This window comes from Rattus norvegicus, chromosome 10 (genome assembly GCF_021556685.1).
Source record: "Rattus norvegicus strain SHRSP/BbbUtx chromosome 10, alternate assembly SHRSP_T2T, whole genome shotgun sequence".
NCBI lineage: Eukaryota > Metazoa > Chordata > Mammalia > Rodentia > Muridae > Rattus > Rattus norvegicus.
The window spans coordinates 77970645-77997935 of record NC_141543.1 but is presented as its reverse complement, the minus strand read 5'-3'; the positions used below and the strand labels follow the sequence as shown (position 1 = coordinate 77997935).

The 27291-nt window shown below is 45.7% G+C and overlaps 2 protein-coding genes across 5 annotated transcripts in view; one reads left to right on the top strand and one right to left on the bottom strand.

Moving 5' to 3' along the window:
* The window catches only part of Ppm1e (protein phosphatase, Mg2+/Mn2+ dependent, 1E), a 132078-nt gene that overhangs the window by 91523 nt on the left and 13264 nt on the right, over window positions 1-27291 (top strand). The window contains exons 2-3 of the mRNA NM_198773.1: window positions 21961-22079; window positions 26658-26857. Of these exons, the coding sequence (NP_942068.1) occupies window positions 21961-22079; window positions 26658-26857 (319 nt within the window). The remainder of the gene's footprint in view (window positions 1-21960; window positions 22080-26657; window positions 26858-27291) is intronic.
* Window positions 20189-27291, bottom strand: part of Trim37 (tripartite motif-containing 37) — a 132165-nt gene continuing 125062 nt past the window's right edge. For all 4 annotated transcript variants that reach the window (XR_015630813.1, XR_015630816.1, NM_001108288.2 and 1 more), the window contains one exon: window positions 20189-20472. Coding sequence is in view for 2 of the 4 variants with exons in the window: in NM_001108288.2 (NP_001101758.1) it covers window positions 20328-20472 (145 nt within the window). In the remaining 2 variants the exon portion in view is untranslated. The remainder of the gene's footprint in view (window positions 20473-27291) is intronic.

Here is a 27291-nt window from a genome sequence, read left to right as displayed (position 1 = left end):
GACTCTCTGAGATGGTCTTCAAGGAGACCTAAGAGCCCTGTGAGGCCGGTCAATTCTGGCTTTGTGGCCTCTTCTGTGGTGTGTGGTAGGACTCTCTGGGATGGTCTTCAAGGAGGAAGGGGAAATGGACCCTTTTAGGTTTTATGGTTTGCTCTGAGGAGAGAAATTATACTTTCTGTGACACATATTGGAGAAGTGTTTTGGCTTTCATGACTCAGTTGCAGAGGTGGTGGGGAGGAGCAGAGGGAATAGGGATGGGAGGGGGCAGGAGAAAGCCACAGACTAAGTCTCCCTCAGTTCACAGCACTCACTCCAAGGCACTGTACTTCAGGTGTCACATTCTGAACCAAACCAAAGCTTTACCTATGATTTCCCACAGGGTGATCACTAAAGAAGGCATATGTTAAGCCAGTGCACACGTTTAACCCCAGCACTTGGGAGGCAGAGGCAGGTTGATCTCTGAGTTCAAGGCCAGCTCGGTCTACAGAGAAAGTTCCAGGACAGCCAGGGCTAACTGGAAAAACCCTATTTAAAAAACTAAAAGAGAATATGCATGTCTGTGGCAAAAGTAATTCTATATTTTTCTTTATTTCCAACAATTACTCATTACTTTGTACCAAAGATAATGGTTATTTTGGGAGAGGGAGGTAGATAGACAAAAAGCAGGGGGCAGGGCATCTGCTCCGACTGTCTGTTTTTGAGTAATCCACAAGTGTGGATCATTACTGTCACTGCCTTTATTGAATCATATATGTTCAACAGTTCATTTGTAAACACCTAGAATTCACATAAGTTATCACTTGGGGAGCTGGTGGCTGTGTCACCCACTATTATGACTAAATAATTTTTTACATATTTAAAGAATTTTGAACTTTAATTTTTTATTTGTATGTGTATGCTCAAGACTTTTAAATTGTTACCTATTAAAATACAGTGTAGCTCATCCACTTTACAATGTCAATGTACTGTGGGGCTGGAGAGGAGGCTCAGCGGTTTAAACCATGTACTGCTCTTCCAGAGGACATGAATTTCTTTCCAATACATAGGGTGGCTCACAGAACCCTCTTTTGGCCTCTATGGGCACCTGCACTCACGTGCACACATCCACATGCACACACACACAAGTACACATAATTAAAAATAATAAAATCTTTAAAAATTGATACTGTGTAAAAAAACTATTAAATATCATAAACACTAAGAAAGTCAGGAAAATTGGCCAAACAAAAGGGAATGAGACTGTGTAGCATCCAGAGTAGTCTTCCGGGAAACAGGGCTTGCTTCTACTTGACACAAATTCAAGCAATCTTAAGTGATCTCTAGTTGACAAAGGAATATTCCCTCAGGAATGCTCCTGGTTAAATAGTTCAGTTTTTGAAGGAACTATTTTTAAATAAGCCTTAAATATACAAGAAAAAAAAAAAAACCACCCAACCTCCAATACAGTTGGCAGCTTGAGAAAAGCTTAATTACCTCCTCCTCTGTAACCATCCAGAGAAAGCAGTCCTGTAACCAGCAGAGTACTTATTACCTGCTGGGAGCCAGCCAAGTGGAGTCCCCACTGCTAAGTTCAGAAAATAAACAAGAAGAAAAGAAAGAGAAAAAGACAAAGGCATGGGGAGGGAGGGAACAATGACATCCAGAAGCAGGGGGCAAAGGTGGGACCTGGCCTGACTCCTGCGCTAAGGAAGATGAGAGGCAACGCTAAAGAATTCCATGGGAAATGCCTCGGACAGAGCCTCTGTTCACTGTGCTGAAATAAAAGCTAAACTAAGGGTCGAGTAATTCACTGCAGTTTTCTGTAAATGCCTCTCCACAAGGCACCAGAGAATAAAAATTACATTTTCGCTTTGAAAAGACTGACAGGGTCAGTAAATGAAAAATTGAAGAAAAAAAATGTGGGCTAGAAGACTTTTTTTTTTCTAATTGAGAAGCAGAACAGAACAATGGGTTGTTGGTGTCAGAAGAGCCAGCTGACAGTACTCACCAGAGCAGCCTCACACAGTGTCACAGAGCAGTGGCACCCAGCTGTGTAAGGGTGCCTGCAGAGGACTGCTCTCTGTGCCACACGGATTCTAGAAAGCTGTGTCCTTACTAGAAATTTGGAATGATAACCTTACCATAGCACACATCTGGGCATGGCCTCAGGGAAAACCCTGAGTAAATAGACTGGAAGAACGTTCTAGAAGTCTTTGTGAAAACAAGTATAAAAATAGAGTCCAAGCAACAGCAACGGTTGTGATCCCAGTGACTAGGGAGAGAAAGGCCAGTGCAGTAGAAGGTGCTTTCCAATTTCCCACTGTCGAGAGTCTCCTGAAAGTCATGGAGACCGATAACATACCCACTGGTGACGTGTGACAACACATACCTGAGTGGGAAGTGGTGTCTTCACACAGAATTTCAGTTTCAAACCCTGTGAGGTAGGTAGACTCGGTGTTAAAATCATAACTTGACATGGTAGTGCACACCTGTAATCCTAGCAGTAGGGAGGCTGAGGCAAGAGGATCCAGCGTCATTCTTAGATACACAGCCAGTTTAAGGCCAGCCTGGAAAACGGACCCTATCTCTGCCCCTCCCCCAACACACAGAAGAATTAGATAAAGAAAAAGACATTTTAAAAGGATGGTGGTGGTGCACGCAGAGGCAAGTGGATCTGAGTTTGAGGCCAGTTTGGACTACAAAGTGAGTTCCAGGACAGCTAGGGGCCACTTAGTGAAACCCTGTCCCAAACCAACAAACACACACACAGCCTCTAACTCACCCAGCCATCTTTCTGTTTGCTGCCGGCAGGAGGTGTCTGCATAGTATCCTAACATCTGATTGGTTTCTGTTACAATTTCTTTCATTATGGCCAACTAATACTTGAAGGCTTATGGAAGATAACGAATCCTAACATTTATTCAAATAGAATTAGGGAAATAGAACAACAGAAATTCCTACCTCTGTGGCTTTCAGAGTCTGTGTCTTGAAGATACACTGTGCTCAGTGCTGCCTTTATATGATCCTTAGTAAGCACCCAACAGCTTGAAGGATCAGACAGTATCTTCCTACCTATTATTTTTGCTTGAAATTAGTTGTTTAATGTCCTGTAAAGGTCTGGAGAAATGGCTCAGTGGTAGGATGTTTGCCTACTATGTGTGGGACCTATGGTTTGATCTCTAGCATATAGCAGATTTTTATATTTTAATCTAGTTAAATGGAGCTCCTCTAAGGATGTACATTGAGTGCAGTCACAGCTAAAGATAGGGTGAATATTCCCTTTTCTCAGTATGAAAATTAAGTTAATTAGCCACAGTTGCATTTCATAAGTAAAATGATAGAACTTAGAACACAAGTTTTTAGCCATATAATCCAAAATTCCATTTCACACGGTGGCTTTAAGGTTTATTTTTAATTATGTGTGTGTCTCTGTGGGGTATGACATATGAGAGCAGTTGCTCACAGAGACCAGAAGAGGGCGTCGGACTACATGGAGCTAGAACCACAGGCAGCTGTGAGTCACCTAATGTGGATGCTGGGAACCAAACTTGGGTCCTCTGGAAGAGCAGCACCTATTCTTAACCACTGAACCATCTTTCCAGCCCTAAGGTTGTTTTTATTTTTATTTGTTTTAAAGAAGTACATACTTTAAAATGAAAACTTCTTTTAAAAAAAAAAACCCATCATCTCTAAATAAAAGGTATTTACAGATATGTAGCCACATTGCATGATCTTTGTTTCTTGATTGTCTAAGATGAAATCTAGAAGAAACAGAAGACAAGTGGCTATTGAAAGCTACATCTATGAGCTCTTGCATGCACCGAGGTATCCGATCCATCTTTAAAGCTGACCTGGGCAGAGTTCTAGTCTCCAGAGCCATGTTTCCAGAGTGGCTGGCTCACAGCATGGTGAAAGGGCTTAGCTTTAAGTTTCAAAGGGAAGCAATGTCTGCACATTTCCTCTCAGAAGGAAGCAGGAGGGACAGCTAGAGTGTGATTTGGAAAGGGAAAGAACCCATGTCAGAAACGTACAGACAGACAGCTGAAATGGGAACCCACAGATTTGAGGAGGCAATGCGGGGAGGCAGTGCTGAACCTGGAAAGCCTCCAAGACTGGGCAGTCACCTCCCTTCGGGGCCCTTGTGCTTTAAAGAAAAGTAACCAAGACATGGCGTGCCTACTTTCAAACTTCCGTTTGATCAAGTTACGGATGTGTAGTAAGCAGGTTTGAAGGCAGAGAGAGAAGCTGGGGTATCCCCTGGGTTTCTCTAACGTTAGTCTTACAGGGAGTGGTGTGTTATCAAAGGTACAGAGTCAGTCGCATGTGTGTGTGTGTGTGTGTGTGTGTGTGTGTGTGTACATACACACACACGTGCATTATGCAAGAATTCTAGCATTGAGCTCTACCCCTAGATTTACTCTTTTTTTTTTTTTTTTTTAACCATTTCCCTTCTTGGACTGTCAAGGTTAGTTGAGGCTCTGGTTTTTGTCTACATGTATTCCATCCACCATGTTTGTGCCTGGTGCCACGGAAGTCAGAAGAGGGTGTCCTGTCCCCTGGAACTGGAGTTACACAGTTGCGAGGGTGCTGGGAATTGAACCTGGGTCTCCTGGAAGAGCCAGCCACAGGGCTCCAATGGAGGCATCTCTGTGTCTCTGCGTCTCTTGAAGAAATGTATTGTTAGCATTTCATACACACATCTATTGCATGTGAGGATCCCCTACGTTCCTGTCCTCCTCATTACTTCCCCCGGACACTTTCACATCTTTCATGTCACCTGTACATAGAATATTTTATTTTATAGATCTAGATAATGTCTAGGATTCACAAATGAAAGACAACATAGAATCTGTCTTTGCGAGACACTTAATTGGCTTAATCTAATGATCTCCAACTGCATCAATTTTCCTGAAAATGGCAGGACTTCTTTCTTCTTCTTTTTTTTTTCTTTCTTTTTTTCGGAGCTGGGGACCGAACCCAGGGCCTTGCTCTTGCTAGGCAAGTGCTCTACCGCTGAGCTAAATCCCCAACCCCGACTTCTTTCTTCTTGATGGCTGAAAGGAATGATTGATGTACCCTTGGCCATTGCTCCCTGGGCTGCTTCCATAGCGCCCTTACTGTGCAGAGTACAGTAAACACGTATGTAAACATGCGTGCACAGGGCTAAGGAGCGCTCTGCAAGCGCCAGCTTCTCAGGCCTCCTCTCCCCCAGTGGGGAATTACATGCTAATGCCATTTAAGAGGTCTGCATTAGTTTAGAAGTTTGCTAATTGATTCACTGGGTGTCTCTAGGGAACGGAAGAAGAGAGCTTGCTACTGATCCCCATTATCAGCCCTCTTACGTCCTGGGTGTTTAACAGCGAGCTTGTTATCTGATTAAGAGCACATGTGTACAGATGTGTTGTAATAAGGTAGCATAGTCTAGGTTCAGGGAAATGGCTCTGTGCTTAAAGCACTCATGTGCAAGTGGAAGGAGGGAACTGAGATCCCAGAGCCATGACAAATGCTGGGGGAGGAGCTTGGCAGTCGCTTGTAATTCTAGCCATTGAAGGCACAGAGGGGTCCCCAAAGCAAGCTGGCTCGCCAGACCAGCTGCATCTGTGAGCTCTGGATTTGGTTGACAGACATTGCCTTAGTGACTGAGTGGAAGAGTGACTGTGGTTGACTCCCTATACTGAAACTTTGGCTTCCACATGCAAAGGTAGCCACGTATGTGCACCTTCCCCTATGTATGCATGCTTGTGTACACACACATACACCACATGTACATATACCACATACACACACCACATATACACACAGCATATGCACATACATGTACACCTCACTCTTGCACACACAGTGGGGGAAAAGCACATACAATACAGTCCTTGTGAGGACCACAGTCGGGCTGGCAGATCACTCTGCATGCAACAGTCTCTAATGAGCTCTTCCATATTCCCAGTCACTTGAGACTTTTTGGAAAAGCAGACTTTAATCCCAGCACTTGGAAGACAGAGGCAAGTGAATCTGTGAGTTCAAGGCTGGTCTGGTCTACAGAGTAAGGTCCAGGACAGGGAGGGCTATAGAGAGAGAGAGAAAAACAAAACAAAGCAAAAAAGTACTATTTAAATATACTATTTAGATCAGAACATCTACATTTTCAAATTTAATAAATTAAAAATGTCATTGTTGTTACTGAATTGACTAAGTAAATAAAAATGAAATAGATACAAATTAATGTATACTTACAAGTGATAACTATTTTTTTAGTTTTTTACATTTTATTTGAGTGCATGTTGGCACACATACATGTCACAGTACATGTGTGGAGGTTGGGGCACACCCTGAGGAGTCTGTGTTTTTCTCCTTCCACCATGTATGTATGTGCTGGGATTAAACTCGGATCACCAGTCTTCCGGCAGGGCCCTTTACCGGATGAGCCATCTTTCCAGCCCCAGACTATTCTTTTAAAAAGATGTTGTCTAGCATCAATTTTTGAAACCTTGTGTTGTTTTTAATTCAGTTTAGTTTTTTTTCTTCTTCTTTTTTTTCAGAGCTGGGGACCGAACCCAGGGCCTTGCGCTCGCTAGGCATGTGCTCTACCACTGAGCTAAATCCCCAACCCCATAGTTTAGTTTTTAAGAATTTGCAGTAAATGGATTTGCTTTCAAGTAAGCCCATCTGCACCACCGGTGTGGATGCTGCTGACTGGAAGTTGAGCTGAGCACTTCGGGACTGTGAGCCCGCAGGAGCCGACACAGGGCATGCGGAGTCTATACTGCGCTCTACTCAGTGTTCTTAGAATAGACACACCAGGTGCCTCTGTTACGCCATTGTCACCTCAAACACAGTGTTGGGTAACACTGTGTAATGCGGTCTGTCTTTGGAAGTCTCTCACCTAGCTCATGTAGGTTACACTTTGAAGAATCATTTCACATTTTGAGGACAAACCGCACTAAGGCCTGGTGTGGAAGGCACACAGGTACCAGAAATGCTAACTGAGGAATAACCGACCCTGAGGAGATGGGGTAGTGTATGTTAGTCAGACCTCTCTAAAGAAAGCACTGATGGAATAAATATATACACTAAAATGGCTTTATTAGTTTTCAGGATTCTGATGGACAGCCAACAATGGCTGTCCCACACCAGAGTGCCACAAATCCAGGAGTTGAGTCTACAGGCCCACTGTGGGGCTGAAGGTCTCAAGGATCCCTGGCCATCTGCCTATGTTGGAATCACAGAGAAGTTGAGGATTATACAAGTGAGGGCCTGCCACAGCAATGGGGTAGATGGACCTGCCAGCGAGAGTGAGGATGAACAGGGCAAAGCTTCCTTCAGCCATGCCCTTTCCAGGCTGCCACCATAGGCGGTGGACCAGGTTTAGTGCAGATCTTCCTGTTTCAAATCTGATCAAGAAAATCCCTCTCAGGAATGCACAGAAGCTTAGGTTTTAGTTTATTCTAGATGCAGTCAAGTTGACAACCAGGATTTGCCATCACAAGTCAGTCTTTTGTCAGCTTGACCCAAGATAGCCATGTGGAGAGAGCACCTCAACTGAAAAACTGCCTCCATCAGACTAGCCTGTAGGCAAGTCCAGGAGGCAACTGCCTGATTGATGATTGATGTTGAGGGCCCAACTCACTGTGGGCAGGAGGGCAGGTGGGCAGGTGGGTAGGTGGACAGACTGGCTGGTGGGTAGGAGGGCAGGTGGGTAGGTGGCCCCGAGTTGTATAAAAATGAAGGTGAGCAAGTCAGTATGTAACATTCCTCCATATTCTGCTTCTGTTCCTGCCTCTGGGTGCCTGCCCCCTCTGTGATGGAGTGTGGCCTAAGAGTTGTAAGATGAAATAAATCTTTTCTTTCCCAAGTTGGTTTTGGTTAGTGATTTATCAAACCAATAGAAAGCAAACTAAGACATATGTATGATTATTAGAGCAAGATGACTCAGTGGGTAAAGATGCTTGTCATATAAGCCTGACAACCCTAGGGCCCACATGGTTGAGAGTAGACTAAGGACAGCTGTCCTCAACCCTCCACATGAATGTGTGGCACATGTGCACCCATATACATCGTGCATGTATACCCCATACACATCCCCACTAACACAAAGACATGTTCCATGTGTGTGTGTGTGAGTGTTACATTCATGTGAGTATGTGTGTGGGTGCACATGCTCATGGAGACCAGAGCAGGACACTGGGCATATGCCCCACAAAACCATGCCTGAAGGTTTCCTGGGTGCTGAGGACTTGATCAGACCCTCTGATTTACAGAGCCATCTTCCCTGCCTCCAAAGACATGCTCTTCCAGTACTTGTACTGTGGTACACAGTTCACATCTTCATAATGATTTCAACTAGAGCTATTAAGGTAGCAAAGGCTAGGCCCGAAAGAAATCAGTCTGTTCCAGGTGGTGCTGGTAGTTGGTGGCAGCAGCACATCTTTAATCCCAGCACTTGGGACGCAGAGGCAGGTGGATCTGTGAGTTCAAGGCAGCCTAGCCTGGTCTACAGATCTAGCTCCAGGGTTGCACAGAGAAACTCTGGCTAGGAAGTCTGGCAATAACAACACAGCTCAGTGAGTGGCACATGGGAACACGGAAGTGTCCTATTGCTGTTACTCTGCCCTAACAAAGCACCACAGCCTCATAGCTTACTGAACAGCCGGCCAGGGTTGCAGCGCCATCTTCTGTGGCTTCTCTTCTTAGCCTATAGCTTCTCCCTGCCTTCCCATGGGCACTATTCAGTGTCTGCACTCACATTTCCTTCCCTTCTCTCTGAGAAGCCCATGATGGCTTCAGATGTGCAGCTAATTCTGCTTCAGTGCTGGGATCACAGCCATGGGCCATCTCATCCCCATTCACATGCGTTCCTTAAGGTAAGGAAAGCAGTGCTGCAGTGAGACTTGACTTAGTGACTGTCGGCAGGCAGCTCTCCTGCAGTGTGGGGCAGGCAGCTCTCCTGCAGTGTGGGGCAGGCAGCTCTCCTGCAGTGGTGGGCAGGCAGCTCTCCTGCAGTGGTGGGCAGGCAGCTCTCCTGCAGTGTGGGGCAGGCAGCTCTGCTGCAGTGTGGGGCAGGCAGTTCTCCTGCAGTGTGGGGCAGGCAGCTCTCCTGCAGTGTGGGGCAGGCAGCTCTCCTGCAGTGTGGGGCAGGCAGCTCTCCTGCAGTGTGGGGCAGGCAGGACTGGAAGCAGCTCACTGTATGAGGAGAGAAGGTTTAAACTCAGTTCTGGAGGTCAAAAGATATGGCACCTGTGTGGGTTCAGTTTCTGACAAGGTCATCATGGCGAGTGGTAGATCACAGTTGCAGGGCTGTGTGGGGTGAGTGGCAGCATCTTCTGGTAGGAAACGGCCGAAGGAGTCACCATCTCTTTCAAGAGCATGCCCCAGTGACCCAAGGAGCTTTTAAAGGATCAGGGACACTGCTGCCCTGGCAACCGCACTTCCTACACAGCAGTCTATGGGGACAAATCACGTTTAAAGCACAGGAATGACTCCATCACACTTTTAATGACCCGGTTTCAGAGAGTCACATTTGGAGGCCTGTGGGTTAGGGTACCAACATTTAAACTCTGGAGACAACTCATCACATATTAATCATATTCACACTTATTTTTTAAATAGGTAAAAAAATACATTAGGAGTCCCAAGTTCTTGTCTTTAAGCCAATACTTACTGTACTAAGGAAAATAAGATCGAAATTCCTCAAGTTGTTTTAGGGTCACTCCCTCGATTTCCCATGAATATAACTTTGAAGAAAGAGTAGTCTGTGTGTATATAAAGTGCAGTGCCATCGTTTATGGAAAGGTCATGTTAAGAATGTCTTTGAGGCCTGGCACACACCTGTAATCCTAGCACTGGAGAGGCAGAGGCAGGGGGCACCTCTTGGAGTCCAGGGCCAGCCTGGTCTCTACAGCAAGCTGCAGGCAAGCTGGGGCTGCATGGTGAGACCCTGTCTCAAAAATTCCACAAACACAAAGAAAATCTGCGGGGTAGAGAGCTGGCTCAGAAGTTCAGCCTCCTGGCTCGTTAGGAGGCCTGAGTTCCCAGCACCTGTGTGGGAAGCTCACAGACACCTGCTATTCCAGCTTCAGGGGCTCCCACACCCTCATCTGGCTTCCTCGGGCACGGACACCCACACACACCCCCACACACACACTGCAGCATACAAACACATAAATAAATACGTTAGAGGTTTTCTTTAAGGTAGCATCTTTGAACACACACACCAGCCCAGCCAATTTCAGAGTTTCTAGAGAATTCATGTCCAGAAGTTCTGAGAAGTCACTAGTTGTTAGTGTGATATAAAAGTTTCAGTTTTACGACATACAGCTGTTGCATCTGGGTTGTATTTTCCCCAATGCGGCCACATGAACCAGCTTGTACATCTGTCTTGGTGCTCTCTATTTTCCCTTGTTTTAGAATCCATTTTTGACCTACAGATAAGTATTTTTAATTTTAGCTCCAGATTATTAAGGTATTAATTGTCAAGGCAGTATTACAAATACCACCAACTACTGATGGATATTTTTCTGCCTACTTAGAAATACCAAATTTATCAACCGTGTCCTATACACACAAAGAAAAAACCGTGAGTATTCAGAAGGCTGGAGGAGGAGTCCAGGCAGCCCTGTCACTTAGAAGTGTGGCCATTTGAAAAATACAATAGCCTTGTAAATACAGAAACAAGAAGGATTCCCAGTTATTTTTTGCCATAGAAGCAGAAGCACATTCCCCACTGCAATGTGTGGTGTGTGGGTACATGTGAGTATCTGCATGGCTGGGTGCACACATTACACATCAGCTCAAGTGACATTCTCAGGACCACCATCTACCTCCTTCAAGGCAGGTCTCTTATTGGCCTGGGGCTCACCAATAGGGCCACACCGGCTGGCCAGTGAGCTCAGCGATTCTCGATTCTCGATTCTTTGCCTCGGTGGGGATGGGGTTACAGGCGCGTGCGGCAGGTAAGTGTTGCTGTGCCCAGCTTTGTACAAAGAGTATGGGGCTCCAACTAGGGTCTTCATGCTTTCAAAGCAAACACTTTGGCAGCACAGAGCTTTCTCCTCAGCCCCCAAGGAGCATTGTGTCTCACCACCATTAGTGTGTGGTGTAGCATTGTGTCTCACCACCATTAGTGTGTGGTGTAGCACTGTGTCTCACCACCATTCGTGTGTGGTGTAGCATCGTGTCTCACCACCATTCATGTGTGGTGTTTGGTTTGGTTTGCTAGAGCCTCATGCATGCCAGGCAACTGCTCTGTCACTGAGCTGTGGCCCCGGCTCCAGCATGATTTGATGCTGGAAAGACATTGTTTATTGTGTGTATAATATGTACTTATGGATTATTTCAGTCTCCTCAAATGCTCTATCTCACCCACGTTAGCTACAAGTGCTATATTCCCAACTCCCAATTATTTTCCTTTTTAAGAGATACTTTTTAAAGTTAAAGTCAATCTATTATACATGGAGTGTAGTAAGGTCTGTTAAGGAATACTGAATTCTAGTTCATGACAAGCACGCTGAGGAATTTAGAGGGAAGAACATTGGCAACAGTAAGTCACTCTGATGTATATGAAAGGTAAGGTACGTATATCGAGTCAGTCAGTCGCCGAAGAGCATAGTATGGCCTGCTTTTTGTCACCACGTTTGTTCGATTTATGTCAGTGGGAAGGTAGCTTGATACCAACTCGTCACTTAAAATTCCTTTAGCTTTGGAAAGTCTTCAGTGGGAGAAACCTGCCGGGCATGGTGGCACACCTTCCGTCCCGGCACTCTAGAGGCAGGGGCAAGAGGACCTCTGTGAGACAGAGGCCAGCCTGCCTGGTCTACATGGTGAGTTCCAGGACAGCCAGGGCTATGTAGAGAGACCCTGTCTCACCTCCCCCTACCAACCCCACCCCCCAAAAAAGAAAAGAAAATCAAACAAAACCCAGGATAAATTGTACTTATTTCCAATGGCTTCAGTTCGTCCTCTGACCTCTGTTCTGAGAATGCCCCTGAGGGTCTGTGTGAATTAAAATTCAGATATTTGAAAGAACAGAACTTTTATGTAAACTATACTGTTAAAATAAATTAGGAAGATGAAGCAGGGCTTTCCCTCCTCAGCGTTATTAAATTTTGGAGAATGCACACACTGTTCAGACTGGTAAGGACTGCAGTCCGTGGCAGTTGCCTGCCTTTGGCCTTCCTGGGCTGGTGGGAAGAAGTGAGAGAGCAGGAAGGAAAGGGAAAGGCAATTCGAAGTACTTCCTGCATTTAGTCGACTTGATAGTAACTGAAAATTACTCAGTTGTTTCAAATTTATGTCTAACCAACTCTCTAAATCCCATCCAAAGTGCATGCAGTGGCAGAGGTTTCAGGCTCACAGAGGAGCTTGGAGACAAATGGCTCCCAGACGTCAGTGGCAAAGCATGGAAGCCTACTGGAGCAACGCTACCAGAGTTCCTTTCAGAAGCACGTCCTTCCCCAGCTCCTCCTGCACAGCTGCACATAAACCAACCCCAGAACTGTCCTCTGACGTCCTCACACTCCGTCCCCACCAACTAATACAGAAGGGAAGGGAACACTGAGGATGCCCAGAGCAGTCCAGGCGGCCAGCAGCTGGGGAAGTGTTCCCAGAGCACTTGTAGAACAGACACGGGCAAAGGCAGCGCTTTCCAGAGAGGGGTGGGGCACAAAGGTGTCACGAAAGTGCAGCATGGCACGTCTTGGGGGAAGCACATGAGGGGAACAGCCCTGAGCGCTTGGGATCTGGCATGAGGAAGATCAGACGGGGACACCCTGGCTAGGGCCGTTTCAGGATACAGGCTGCTCTGTTCAGCCTGCTTTGGGGAGAAAGGCGATAGGATGTCTCTCGAGGCCACCGTCATTCTGTCGTCTTGTACTGATCATGTACTATTGTCAGTTTGGTCTCGGGTGACCTTGTAGCAGCTAATTGGCACTCACAGAAAACCCGGGAGTCTGTAGGTTTTCCTTGAATGTAATCTTGGTTGGTGTGAGCAAAAATAGATGTGAGATTAAACGGATAGGCACACAGGGAGACTTCTGCTGTGAGAACCCCAAGCCAGAGCCTCGGGAGTGAGGCACCAGGCAGGCATTGTTTAGACCGCTAGGAGAGAAGGAAAGAACCTGGGCTGTGTGGGCATCGCCATCTGACTCCAGGTGGCATTCCTAGAGCCTGCTAGACAAAGGGCAGCCTCCTGAGGAAGAAACCCAGCCATTAACTCCATGCAGTCCACTAGGAAAAAGAACACTGCGAGGAAGAGGATCTGCCTCCTTTAGTTTTAGTCTTAAAATCCTTGTGATTAATGGAGATGGGGTAGTCAGGAGTCAGTGTTTCTCGCCATCACCCGCAGACACACTGCCCCGAGCCCGTGGGCTCGAGGCTGCTCAGTGGAGGCTCTAGATGGAACTGAGGGAAACGCCCCACCTTCCAGAATTTCTATCACCTTAGCCTGCTGAACACAGCTGTGGGTGCTGTGCTGCGTGGACGCCCACACTGCCAGTGTCAGGAAGGATGTACTTTTAAACCTCTAATTTCTCTAATAATGCCTTTGGTGATTTGTGTAGGTTTGGCATTGTAATCAGAGTGCTTCCTGGCTTGGTTTATTCAGTTTGCAGCCTTAAAGTGTACATTGTCCTGATTTGCATGATGCGAACAAGTGATGGAGTCAAGAGGTCCACCCTGGGTGTCTGGAAATGAAGCAAATGCACTGTTTCTGTGGTGCATTAATCTATTTATACCAGGACCGACCATCCAGTGCTCAGCCTCCGTCACTCAGCCCCACTCCTGCTGTCACTGCCTGCTCCACTGACTGATACCAGCCTAGACTGGGGGGACACAGTTACAAACCCTTGGAAATGGTTTTAAGTGGGAGGAGGATGGACTTGTTTAAAATATAAAGCTCTCACTGGTGTGGTGCCTTTATCCCATTAAGTACTGAGAAGGCAGAAGCAAGAGGATCCCTGTGTGTTCAAGGCCAGCCTGTTCCACATTGTGAGTTTCACGGCAGTGAAGGTTAAGTAGAGACCCTGTCTCAAAATCAAAATAAACAATGAGATAGAATACGAAGCTGCACAGTACTCGGTGGTCTATAAGAAGTCTGTAGTGTAGTTGGCTACACTAAGTCCAAAGACGTCTTTCTGAACCAATAGAAACACAGCCAAGACTGACAGTACTTATGGGAACGAATATCCATTTATCCATTGAGACAGACTCTCCCTATACAGTCTTGGCTATCCTGGAACTCCTTAAGTAGACCAGGCTAGCCTGAAACTCAGAGAGATCCAGCTGCCTCTGCTGCCAAACGCTGGGATCAAAGATGTGTACCAGTCACACCCAACTTTTAAGAATATTCCTAATAGGGGGTTGGGGAGATGGCTCAGCAGTTACGAGCACTGACTGCTCTTCCAGAGGTCCTGAGTTCAATTCCCAGCAACCACATGGTGGCTCACAACCATCTGTAATGGGATCTAATGCCCTCTTCTGGTGTGTCTGAAGACAGCTACAGTGTACTTATATAAATAAAATACATAAATAATTCTTTACAAAAATAAGAATATTCCTAATACATAAGGTAGAATATCCTTATAGAAATATTGTGGGTTTGGGTCTCGTCACTCAGACTAGTCTTAAATGTATGTGTAGACTCCAGGGATCTAGTGGTCTGCCTCCCATAACTCTGAGTACAGTTATGTGCCAGTATGGCCAGTGTGTTTATACGTCTAAAGCTGCCTTTGACCCTCTTTGAAATAAAAAACAATACTTACTTGGAATAGAATTGCAGAGGTAGCATTTTAGGCTCAGAAGAGTTCGTTTTCCCATCTTGTTTGCTGAGGTCCCCTCTGGAACGAGCCTTCCTAACTCCTGGTCTCCAACAAGTCAGCTCAACAGCATTCCAGGAGCTGGTGGGACTTCCAGATCTTTCCATGTACAGCTCCATGTGTCTGGTCCCCAGAGTCCTTACTGATCCTGAGTTCATTTGTTCACCCTCCCTCTCGTCCTTGCAAATCAAGCACAAGCCTTGTAATATCTGCCCTATCTGTAGGTCTCACGAAATGTACATGCTCAGTCCTAAAAGTCTGCTGACCAAGCTGTTCTCTGCTAACACAGACTCCTTCCCTCCATCCGCTGTGAAGGCGTTAACTGAGGCCTTGTATAGAGTACACATGCATTCTATTGCTGAGTTCACCTCAGCCTTGACTCTAATGTTATCTGGATAGTTCCCATGCCGATCTAGTCTTCGGCCTCAGACACTACAAAACAATATGTGTAGGCATCGAAAAGTGCTTAACTACTGAAGGTCATTAGGATGTGGTGGTATTTTGTAATTTTTTCCAACCACACTGTTTGTGACAGCAATGCTTTTAATTCCAGCATGAGGCAGGCAGAGGCAGGTGGATCTGTATGAGTTCTAGGCCAGCCTGATCTACACAGGGAGATCCAGGTCAGCAAGAGCTACATAATGAGGGGGAGGAAGGGAGGGAGGGAGGGAGGAAGTCTCCAGACATGTTTGGGGACAGGTGCATTTTCTTTCTTTTTCTTTCTTCCTTCCTTCCTTCCTTTCTTTCTCCCCCCTTTCTGTCCTCCTCCTCCTCTTCCTCCTCCTCCTCCTTCTTCTTTTTTTTTTTTTTTTGAGGTATCAGCCTCAGGAACCAGCCCTTATATGGTCTGAGCATGTATTCTACCAGTGAGCAACACTCTTGGTCCTACTTTTGGAAGTAGAATTAAAGAAGCAACATTTACTTCAGAAGGCAATGCTGCTAGCTGGCGTGAAGATGCCAGGACAGTCGTGGCATGTGTGACCCATCATTTTCCGAGAGTTTGCATGTGTTTGAAAAATATTTACTTGAAAGCAAACACCATGTTTGTTTTATTTACAGAGCTCAGTTTCCAATGTCAACAGGGCTGAGCTTCTGGCATTATAACATATAGCTCTGAGAAACTAAGTATATAAAGTTGAAGTGTGTAGTCAATGTAGTCATTAGTGTAAGTATCCTTAGTAAAGTAGAATGTTTTACTTCTTGTGAGGAAACGTAAGTGGATCTCTAGTGACTTTTCAGTGTTGTTCAAGAAGTGCCTATGTGCACACAACGTGTGACTTAGAAACAAATTGACAAAGACTACTTCTACCTATGAATATATACGATCTGTGCTTTGCTGTTTAAAATAAAAGTTAACTGCTATGTAGAAAACACTTCTTTCATTCATAGGGTCTAAACTGCTCGGAGTTAAGTATGGGAACTACTTCAAAGACTGTCTTAGAGCTGTACTTTATATCTCAGGTAAAACTAGGGTTTTTTTTTTTTGTTTTTTGTTGTTGTTGTTGTTGTTGTTGTTGTTGTTTAAGGACCCTAACAAGATTAACTTCATTTTAGAAGATCCAGACAACCCAAAGGCTGGCACTGCCAAAGTCAAGTCACACCAAGTGAAGGTTTCCAGTGCAGCAACCTCTGACCTCATAGATCTGACCTCATATATCTCTGTACTTATTTTTTTTTTTTTTTTTTTGGTTCTTTTTTTCGGAGCTGGGGACCGAACCCAGGGCCTTGCGCTTCCTAGGTAAGCGCTCTACCACTGAGCTAAATCCCCAGCCCCCTCTGTACTTATTAATGTGTGTAGGTGTTTGTCTGTTTGCTTGAGCATGCCTGATGCCTACAGAGGGCAGAAGAGGACACTGGAGTCCCTAGAACTGGGGTTACAGATGGCTGCTAGCTGCTTATGGGTGCTGGGACTCAGAGCCAGGTCCTCTGAAGAACAGCCAGTCCTCTTAAGTGCTGGTCATTCTCTTCAGCCCAGACAACAGCATTCTAGGTCTTGGTCTCTCCACGCCCCCGCACTGTCAACACTGTCTTAGCATCTCAAGGCAAAGTATGAAGGAAAGCAGTTTGTGTTGTCATGTTAGTCACTCTCGGTAAGCCTCTTAAAATGACAAGCACTAATGATAAGTTTGTGTTTGAGGTGTGTCAAGTATTCTCTGATGTGCCTGAGCTTTAAACAGACTTGCGATTCTCATTTCTCAGAAACAGTTTCTTTCAGTTCAGTCAAAACCATTAAGAAATGATTCATACAAGTGTTTCCATGTCCTGATGTGCAGAGCACGCTGACGGAGGTGATGTTTGAGCTCTTACTTTAGTGAGTTAATCCTCCCTCCCTACCTCACTGAAAATATTTTCATTCTGTCTGACAAAAAGTTTAAAAAGTACATTAACTGTAACTAAAAATGTACCACGAGTGACACATTAATAAGATTAGTGGTGTGTGCCTTGTTCTCTCAAGTCGTCATGGTTTTACCTTTGATGAGCATAGACTGATAGTTTAATTACACAAAAGGTATCATTTCTTGTGGAACTCTAGGGAGCTAGATCACTGAAGTTCTTGGATCATTTTAAAATGCAGCTTTAAAAATAAACAAAAGGACGGACTAGATCAGAATAAAAGCAGGAGAGATGTGAAGACAAAGTCACCTCAGTACCAAACCCTGACTCGTCAAGAAAGGGCCGACACTCTAGACAGCAACAAAGGACGGTGATGCTCGTGGCCCTCGCCTTGGACAGGCCCCATTACTTCATTTTACAGCTGTGAAGGAGCAGGAGCTGGGAGGTGACCCTGCCCACACGTGGATACTCTAGCTCAGCTGTAATGCTTGCCTACCACGTGTGGAGGCGTAGGCCGTGCCTCAAAACTACAAGCAGAGCAAAGAGCAGAAACCAACCAGCTGTGATGGTGCAAGTCTGAGATCCCAGCGGCTCAGAGAGCTCTCATCTCAAAATAAAAATGAAGTCAGCAGAATGGCCTGGAGCAGTGGCTCTCAACCTTCCTGATGCCACGACCTTTTAATCCAGTTCCTCCTGTCATGGTGACCCCTAACCGTAAGATTGTTTCGCTGCTACTTCACAACTGTTGATTTGCCCGTTATGAATCATAACAAAATACCTAATATGTGACCCCCCAAGGGGTCGTGACCCACAGGTTGAGAATCACTGGCCAAGGGGTTAAAGGTGCTTGCAACTAAGCTTGACAACTTGGATTCTATCCGTGGAACCTACACGGTGAGTCAACGCCTAAGGATTTCCTCTGCCCTCTGCAGGTAAACCACGGCACCTGAATGCCCACACACATGCACACTCTGATTAAATGAATGAATGAGGGCGTAGTTGTAATTTTTTTTTCATGAAAAGGGGCTGAAGGGTTGTTCAGGTGATAGAGCACTTGCTTATCATGCAAGAGGTCCTGGGGTCAATGCCCAATGTTGCTAAAACAGACAGGCAAGACAGGTCACAAATGATTTCACTATTTACTAAGGATATGACCTGCAATTTGTAAAAGTATGATGAGGACTCAGGGGAGTGCCTGAAAGTATGAGGACTTGAGTTCTGTCCCAGGGCCCACACGGAGACCAGGTATGTTAGCATGTGCTGAAATCTCAGGGCCACAGAGACAAGAGTGCCCCAGGGTGCACTGGCAAGCCAGTCTGGCCAAAGCATCGACCCCACCTCCAAGGAAGAATCAGCCTCAGTGCGGAGTGGGGAGCAGCCATCTTGTACAGACATGTATATGTGCACCCTCTGCATCTGGACACGTGTGAACACACAAACAAAGATAAAGAGGTCCTAAGGGACGAGAAAGGTAATAGCAAGTTATTTTCCCCTTTAGAGGTCTGGGGTGTAAGCAGTGTGATTTCATGTTTCTGGAGCAGGTGTTTGGTCTCACCTGACCAAATCTCATGTGTGTGTGTGTGTGTGTGTGTGTGTGTGTGTGTGTGTGTGCGCGCGCGTGTGCGTGTGTGCGCGTGTGCGTGTGTGCGCGTGTATGTGTGCGCTCGCGCGCGCGCGCGCGCGCGCGCGTGTGTGTGTGTGTGTGCGTGTTAGCATCTTGAGCAGCACAATAGTGCCTGGCACAAGGCATGCATGCTTCAGCAAAGCCCCTGCAAGGGTAAACACAATTAGCTGGGGTTGTCCTGACTTCCCTAAATAGCAAACAGAAACACTTACCTGCACTTACCCTAAGTGCCTGCCCTCCCTCCTTCCCTCGCACCCCTTTTCTTCCCACCAAACTTGATCCTGACCAAGGCTGGTATTTCCATGTGTCCACTGGACTTCACCCCTGAAGAACCACTTCTGTTTCTTTAGATTTATCTGTCACATGCTTTTCATATAAATACATTTCTAGAACCTGTGGTCTTCTAGACAGTCTTCTGAATTTTCAAAATTCATCTACACAGTTGCAGGTATAAGCATCAGGGGTTCTGGAGATGGCTCAGCAGTGTAAGAACATCTGAGTTTGATTCCCAGTACCACATGGTGGCTCACAACCATCCAACTCCAGTTCCAGGGGATCAGTGCCCTCTTCTGGGCCTCTGCAGACACCAGGCGCACATGGTCCACAGAGAGGTGTGCTGAAAAAGCACCCCGGTATTACATGGGAAACTCCACTCTGCATCGGCTGCATGTCCTTCTTGCTGTGGTGCACATGCGGCCTGTGTGTGTGGTGCTTTCACTCACTCCAAAGGCATATGCGGAGACCAGAGTTGCTGGGCCGCATCACATACACAGCTGGAGTTCAGGGCGCTGCCAAAGCAGCTGTTCTGTTCTGTATTCCCCACCTCGCATATGTAGGCCCAGTGTCTGATGTCACTCTACTGCTTGCTGTCGTGTCTTTCCATTTTTAGTGGGAGAGGGAAAATAGGGATTGAACTCAGGACCTGTGCACACTAGCCAAGCATTGTACTGTGCAGCAGCCCCGTGTGATGAATGTTGGTGTTTTTATACATGGAGATCAACGCCCCCTATCATTTTTGAGACCCCCCACTGAGCCCTCCCACCCCCTACTCCCCCCCTGGTGGCTGTTAGATTCGCTATCCTTTTCTTTAGTTCCTTTGCCCTTCAGCAGGGATGCTACAGTCACCCAAGCCCTCCTCCAAATGCTCAACTCCCCTGACTCCTCTTAGAGCTCCTCTAGCTATTCAGTCTCTATGTGTGGGTGGGTGAGGTGGGGTGGGGTTTCAGACTGGGTCTCACTGTATAACCCTGGATGGTCTGGAACTCACTTCGTAGGCTAGGCTGGTCCAAATCATGGATGGCCTGCCTGCCTCTCTGCCTCTGGGTACTGGGATTAAAGGTGTGTGCTACCATGCCTGGCTTTCTAGTCTCTGTGGGTTCCTGTCTTCTAGCAAGCTTTAAAATACTGGGTTTCTGTTATAGTGGCTGTCAAAAAAATTATGACAAAATTTAGTGGCATAATAAAGTCATTTATTATACTCTAGTTTCTTTTGGTCAGGATTTCAGACCGGTACAGCAAGTCCCCATTTCTGTTCCATGGATTGGAAGCCTCAGGCTGAAGACTGGTGCTGTCTGAAGCCCTGTGACTTACACGTCAGGCAGCTGATGGTGGCTGTTAGCTGGGGCCAGAGGTCTCAGCTCATACCCGTGTGACCCTGTACATGCAGTCTCCCCAGGCTGGCTGGTTTGGACTTCCTCACAGTATGGCTGCTGGGTTCCAAGAACAAGCAGTCTAGAAAGGGAAAGAGGAAGAAAGCAAAAAGCTAGGGTAGCCAGAGCCTACTTTGCCCTTAAAAAAGCAAGTTCCCACGTCTTAACCACATGTAAAGAAAGAGTAACTGACTTTATGTGAGACGACACGGTTCTAAAATAGCATGGGACCTGGGGCTGGAACTCCATGGGAAAGCACCTGGCTATCGTGCCTGAGGCCCTAAGTTAGAGGAAAACAAAACACAGGACCAGAAACACTGCTGTGGGTTGCTACAGATAGACAGTCTGCCACAGCCTTCTGGTCACAGTCCACAGCATCTACACATGCTACATCCCTTCTCCTCCTCTCCCTTTGTGCCCCCTGAAGACTCATCCCATGAGGGCATCAGGCTCAGGCTTCAGTCAAGATCTCTCCATGTGCTAGTGAGAGCCCATGATCAGGTTCCTTGTCTACAGTTGCACTTAACCTGAAAACCTAGGCACTAGCGAGGTAGATACTCTCGGCCTCACATCCCACAGCATATAAAACAATGAATATGCTGCAGTACAGAGCATTTTCTCCTAATTCCCCCTACTCACTGCTTTCCTACACTTTTCAAGAACTACTGTACGCTAGTGATTCTCAGATTCTTGATCTGAACTCTATCTCAGTTTTCAAATCCGAGCGTCTGTCTGAAATGTCCAGTTATTTTATCCCCTTATAAAATATCTCATTATCATTTCTAGCTTAACCTGCTTAACTGAACTCTTGTTTTCTGCATTAGCCCAGTCCTCAAATCTCTTGTCCTACTCCTGTCAGTCCATAGCTGCTCAGATGAACCCAGGACTTCCTCTCAGTCCTTCACCTCGGCCCAACTTCCAGCACGCTCTGCACATCTTTCTCCAAAGAACACCCTCTTCTTCCTCCTCATGCCCTCCTCTCTGTCCCTGTCCCCTCTACTGACCTCCCCATTCCTCCCATAGATTGTCAGTGTTCTTCACTGCCTACCTTTCATCCTCGCTACATTCTAATTTCCTTTGGCACAGCAAATCAAGGGAATGCTTTAACTCCTATCTCACCGTGGCACCTCCTTGCTCAAAACTTTGTGACTTCTCACAAGTTCTCATAAAGGCCTGTGCACAAGTGAGTCCGAAGTATTTCACCCTGCCTTTCCACGACCTTGTAACATGATCTTTTCATATTTAAGGGTATGTGTGGCAATGACTGGCCACCCAACCAAGGTGGGTATCACTGTAGGGGTCACTGTATTGTTTCCTTCACAGTGCTTATCTGACTCTCAGGTCGCATTCTGTTCCTTTACTTGCTCAGCCACCTGTCTACCCAGCTAGACAGTAAATCTGGTCAGGGACCAGCCCTGAGATATTCTCTGATATCAATCCAATATCTATCTAACACTAGCCGGGGGTGCTCGGGCACTCACCGTGGGACGACACGTATGGCATATATTGTGGTGCATTAAAGCATCACTTCTGAGTCCTTACTGAGGATAGCCTTGTGCTTCTCTTCCAGTAACTGCCCTTCCTTTCTGGCTGCCGCTTTAGCCAGAGCCACATCAGATGAAGTCCTCCAGAGTGACCTTTCTGCTCACTGTATCCCAAAGGAGACGGACGGCACAGAAGGGACTGTGGGTGAGCACTTTTCTCCATTATGTGTTTAAACATCTAACATTTTCTCGTGGACAGCTGGCTACAGGGATAGCTATAGCATATTAAACCCAACTACATGCACCACTATGACTACACAGTGGTACTAAGGAACTTTTTCTTAAAAATCAATAAAAAGAGGCCAGAAGAAAAAAAAAATCCAACCACACATGCTCACATGCGCACATGCAGAAACACACACACACACACACACACACACATATACACACAATGTTTGAAAATGATTAAATTTTCATAAAGTTAAATATATTTATATATTTATGGTAAACTAGTACATGGAAAGTACTAGAAACAGGAAATTGACATTGCTGTCTAGTAAGGAGCAAGCATACACAATGGAGTTGAGCTCAGTCGTGTGTACCTGCAGGGAAGGTCACTGGAGCCTAGGTATTCTAGACAGGCTTAGGCAAGGACCTTGTCTCAACTGAAAAAACCCAGTTTGATGCACAAAAAAGGAAGAAGGCGGAAAGCCGGGTTTAAGAAGAAGCTGTGTGAAACGTTTTGTTTCTGCACGACTGAACCACCCTGAGTACACCCATCTCTTCTAAGTTGCCATCCTGGGGAATACAAGTAAAAGCAAACGACAGTTGAAATGTTACAACAAAACTCATCAATCTTGTTAAGTTTTCTATGTGCTAAAACAGTGCTGACGGATAGTGACGTGATGTAGACACAGACATTGTGTATCTTTGCTGATGAGCGTTGGCACTCAGCAGCCATACTCAGCCCTGGCACCAAAGAGCTGAGCCAAGGTCTTGGACAGGACGCTCCTCACACACTGCCGTGAATGTTGTTTTGAGACTGCCCAGGCTGGCCTGAAATCTCTCCTTCTACCTCTGCAGCCCAAGATGCTGGCCTCTAGTTTATATACTGGGTTTACCATATTTGAAAATGATTAAGCTATTTTTATAAACTCAGAGCATGAGTAACCCACCATACACTTCTGTGTTTGGTGCAGGGAATGGAACCTGGGGTACCTTAAATGTTAAGTATGTGTCCTACCAACAGAGTACCACCCCAGCTTACTGCTGCACAATCTAGATGGTGTTGTTTTATTGATATTTATTAGCTTTGAGACAGGGTCTCAACTTTGTGGCCTCAGGCTGGCCTTCAACTCACTATCCTGCTGCAGTCTCCTGAGTGCTGGGATCACGGCATGTGTCACCATGCTTAGCCCATCTGTTCTATTCTAAGCATTTGCCTGTCAACATGGTACATAAGGAACAGAGCATTAGTTATAAATAGAAAGCCAGCCCCGAGACTGTGGCATTCCCGCTCTTCCTGTCTCTGGACTGTGACAGAAAATTGTCAAGGAGGGAGTTACTGCTTGTTCTTACTGAGAATAACGGATTCACCTAGAACCATGTTGTCCCAGAGCCAAGCTCAATAGAATCCTTCTACAAAGCACTTTCTTTCCCCTGAAGCTGAGGCACAAAGTGAAACCCGTGTAATGAAAAGAGTTTCAGTTCTGCTTCACTGCAGCGCGGTGACTGGCTGACTCAGCTGCAGCTCGACACTGTGACATTACCCACTGACGAGCAGGTTACAGCTGTGAGGGGGTGGACTGCTGCTTGGATGGTTCTCACTTTCTCACGCCCCTTATTTTGTTTTATTTTTCCATCTCAAGTGGCTACTATTTACATCCTAATGTTCTACAGCACTCCTGCTGGAGACTGTCTCGGGCTGTGTGCGCTCTACATGCTGGCTCTGAAGACTTAGCTCAACTCTACACGATGACAAGAGTCAGATAAAGTTGATTTTTTAAAAATAGATGTCATTGATCATGATGTTTGAAATTTTTTCTAGGAGATCACTCGGAAACATCTTCATGCTGTTGAGATCTAACTCTATGCTAATCCCTTATCCATTTCACACAAATCTGTAGGTCTGACCTGCACAAGGCAGAGTCTCTACAGGGACACTGTTGGCCCACACAGTGCAGAGGGGAGAAGCACACCACATATGGATTATAGCAGGCAATGAGGTCCCACTGAAACGACTCTTAAAACCTCCTCTTAGCAGGAACTGGCTGCACCCTTTAATCCCAGCATTCAGGAGGCAGAGGCTGTCATGTTGATGCTGGGGACTGAACTTGAGTCTTCTGCAAGAGCAACCAGTGCTCTTAACCACTGAGCCATTTCTCTGGCCCTCGGCATTTAAGTTTTATTAGCTCCCTTAGTGGACAGTGTGGGTGTATAGAATGACAGCAAACCACAGGATGACAGAACAGTTTCATGATCGGCTGGGAATGTGGGAACGTGTCGTGTATTTCACCCATTCTCTCTGGAGTTTCTGGATGTATTTGTTTTGTAGCCCTCTTTTTGTGATTGTGTCAACCAAGGACACAGTCATGTCAAGTCTGCATGGGGGTGGTGATCTCCTGCTGCGGTCTCTATGAGCACTAGAACTTAAAAAAGAGCAAACATTTGGAATTGCTTAAAGAAAAAAAAATAAATAAAAGGCTGTTTACAGGCTGTTTACAGGTTTGTTCATGTAACTCCTCAGGGAGTATTTGCTCTTTGTACTTCATTTCTCTTTAAACACACCCTTGCTTTTTCAGTTATATTAAGTTGAGAAGGGGCAGCTGGGCGTGGTAGTGCATGCCCACAGACCACAGCACTGGAGAGACTGAGAGCAGCCTGTGCTAGTGAGACACTGTCTCCAAACAAGCAAATACATAAAGATGTTCAAGACATAAGACTGCTGTGTATTAATATAAAGAGACCAGAAATAAAGCCTTTGAGACCTCATGAACACAATGATTCTAAGAGTTCCAAGTTGGATGTCGAGACTCACACCTCTAACCCCAGTGCTCAGTCGGCTGAGGGAGAATGAATTTGAGACCAGGTCACCCTGGGAACAGAGTGAGACCCTGCCTCAGAAAAGGGCGGGCAGTCCGTGGTGGATGTGATAATTTGTACCTGGGGAAGCTCTAACTCTAGCACTTAGGAGGCTATGGCCCGAGGGTCTTGAGTTCGAGGCCAGCCTGGGCTCTACAGAAAAATTCTGTCTCAAAAAGATAAGAGCACCTGCACAGTGTTTGTCTGCATGTTCAGGGCTCTGAGTTCTAGCCTCAGTACTACAAAACAGAAGGAAAATTAATGCAAGAATTATGCATAAGAACAGAAATAGAGTCACAGATTCAAGGCTAAAGCACGACTGGAAATAAAGAAATAGGAGTCCAGGCTCCATGCTGCCGAGGAACACACAGTCTCTCTTCCTTAGGGTTTCTGTTCTAGGCTACAGGAAGCATCTGCAGCCATTGCCCGTCTGCCACATACTTCCTCAGGCTGTCAGGCTGTGTCTGATTTGGTAAAACAGCGTTAAGGAGTATTTAAAAAAAAAACCTGAGATATAGGAGGAACATCTAAAGTAATGAAAACCCAATCTTTTAGTTATTTAAGTAGCTACAAACTGAGCGGAAGAGAGCTTGGCTAGACAGTTAATGCTAGATCTAGTCTCTTCAGTACACACTGGTCATGTGCCGAGGGACAAAAGTCTGCTTCAGATGTTAACTGGGTCAACTGTATCTCGAAGGGGATGTAAGCCAGGTGATGTGCTGGTGTGTGTCTATAATCCCAGCATGAGGGAAGGTTTGTCGAAAATTCAAGGCAGAGGCCAGCTTGAGCTAATATAGCAAGAGTCTGACTTAACAATAAACAAGCAAGCAAGCAAACAAACAAACAAAAAGTAAGGCTGGTTATGGTGGCACAAGCCTTTAATCCCAGAACATGGGAAGCAGAGACAGGTGAATCTCTGAGTTCCAGGTAAGCCTGGTCTACACAGCGAGTTCCAGGACAGCCAGGGCTACATGGAGAAACCTTGCTTCTAAAAACAAAACAAAACAAAACACGAGCAGAAATATGTTCCAGGATGGCCAGAGCTACATCATTGTGAGACCTTGTCTTTAATAATACTAATAAAGACTTGTCTTTAATAATAAGAAATTTTTAAAAAATCAAAGAAGTACACACAGAATTAAAGTTGCCTTCTCCAAATAAACCTATCAGTTCCCCTGTTGGCTAAACTACTGCCTAAAGTTGAATTGATAAATAATCAAAGAAAATGTATAACTCAGTTCCAAATGATGGAACTGGAATTCGTTACAAACTGTCAATCTGTTACAGCCGACAGAAGCCATAAAAGAAATGAGGAAGAGAGAGCCAAGAGTCTGCCAGCTGTTTTCGTACACCTTTCCTGTTCTGAGTGGCTGGGTAATACACCCAGTACTCAGGTTTCAGTCAGTCTTCTGAGCCTAGAAGGCTTAGCTCTCCACCTGACAACCCTACCAGTCATCCACAGAGAATGCTGCTCTGGGCTGGAGGGCAGAAGGTTGTGAACAGGCCTGGCCTGACCAGAGATTTTCTCCTGCCACACAGAGGGTGATTTTGGTGGAAGCTGATGATTCTCTACTAGGTAGGGTGGTGTCTTTCCTTGAGTTAAGAAGGATGTGACTGGGGTGAACTACTTCTGTCCAACTAGGTAGGGGTGTGGGGAGCAGTGTTACATGACTCTTTATTGGGGTCTCTGCTTCCTTCACAGAAATTGAGACAGTGAAATTAGCCCGTTCTGTCTTCAGCAAACTACACGAGATTTGCTGCAATTGGGTGAAGGACTTCCCTCTACGCAGGAGGCCACAGATTTATTATGAGACGTCAATCCATGCCATCAAGAACATGCGAAGGAAAATGGAGGACAAACATGTCTGCATCCCTGACTTTAACATGCTCTTCAACCTAGAGGTAAAGGGCAGTCAGTCTCAGTTGGTGAGATATGGTCCTGCCAGGAAGGACCAGTGTCCTACCTGTCACCCATAGGACAGAGGGAGGCTGGCTACATTAGAAAACAGAACTTGTTTTGTTATTTTGAGAAAGTTCAAATCATTCCAATTTGGGGACATTATGTTATTTTTAATAGGTTCACATGGTTCAAAACTGGAAGAGTAAAAAAAATCTCTTGTGGATAACCAGTTCCCATCCAAGAAAAGAAGGGAAGTTGCCAGTTTTTCTCGAAGCTTCTAAAACTATTTTATTAGCAACCAAAGAAAATCATTATATCAAAATAACATTTTAAAAGGAGAATTTTTCTGTAGTAAAGTCAAGTGACTTATTAAATCCTCAGAATACCATGTTGCTGAAGCAACAAAAAACACAACATAAAAGGATAAATTTAAGGC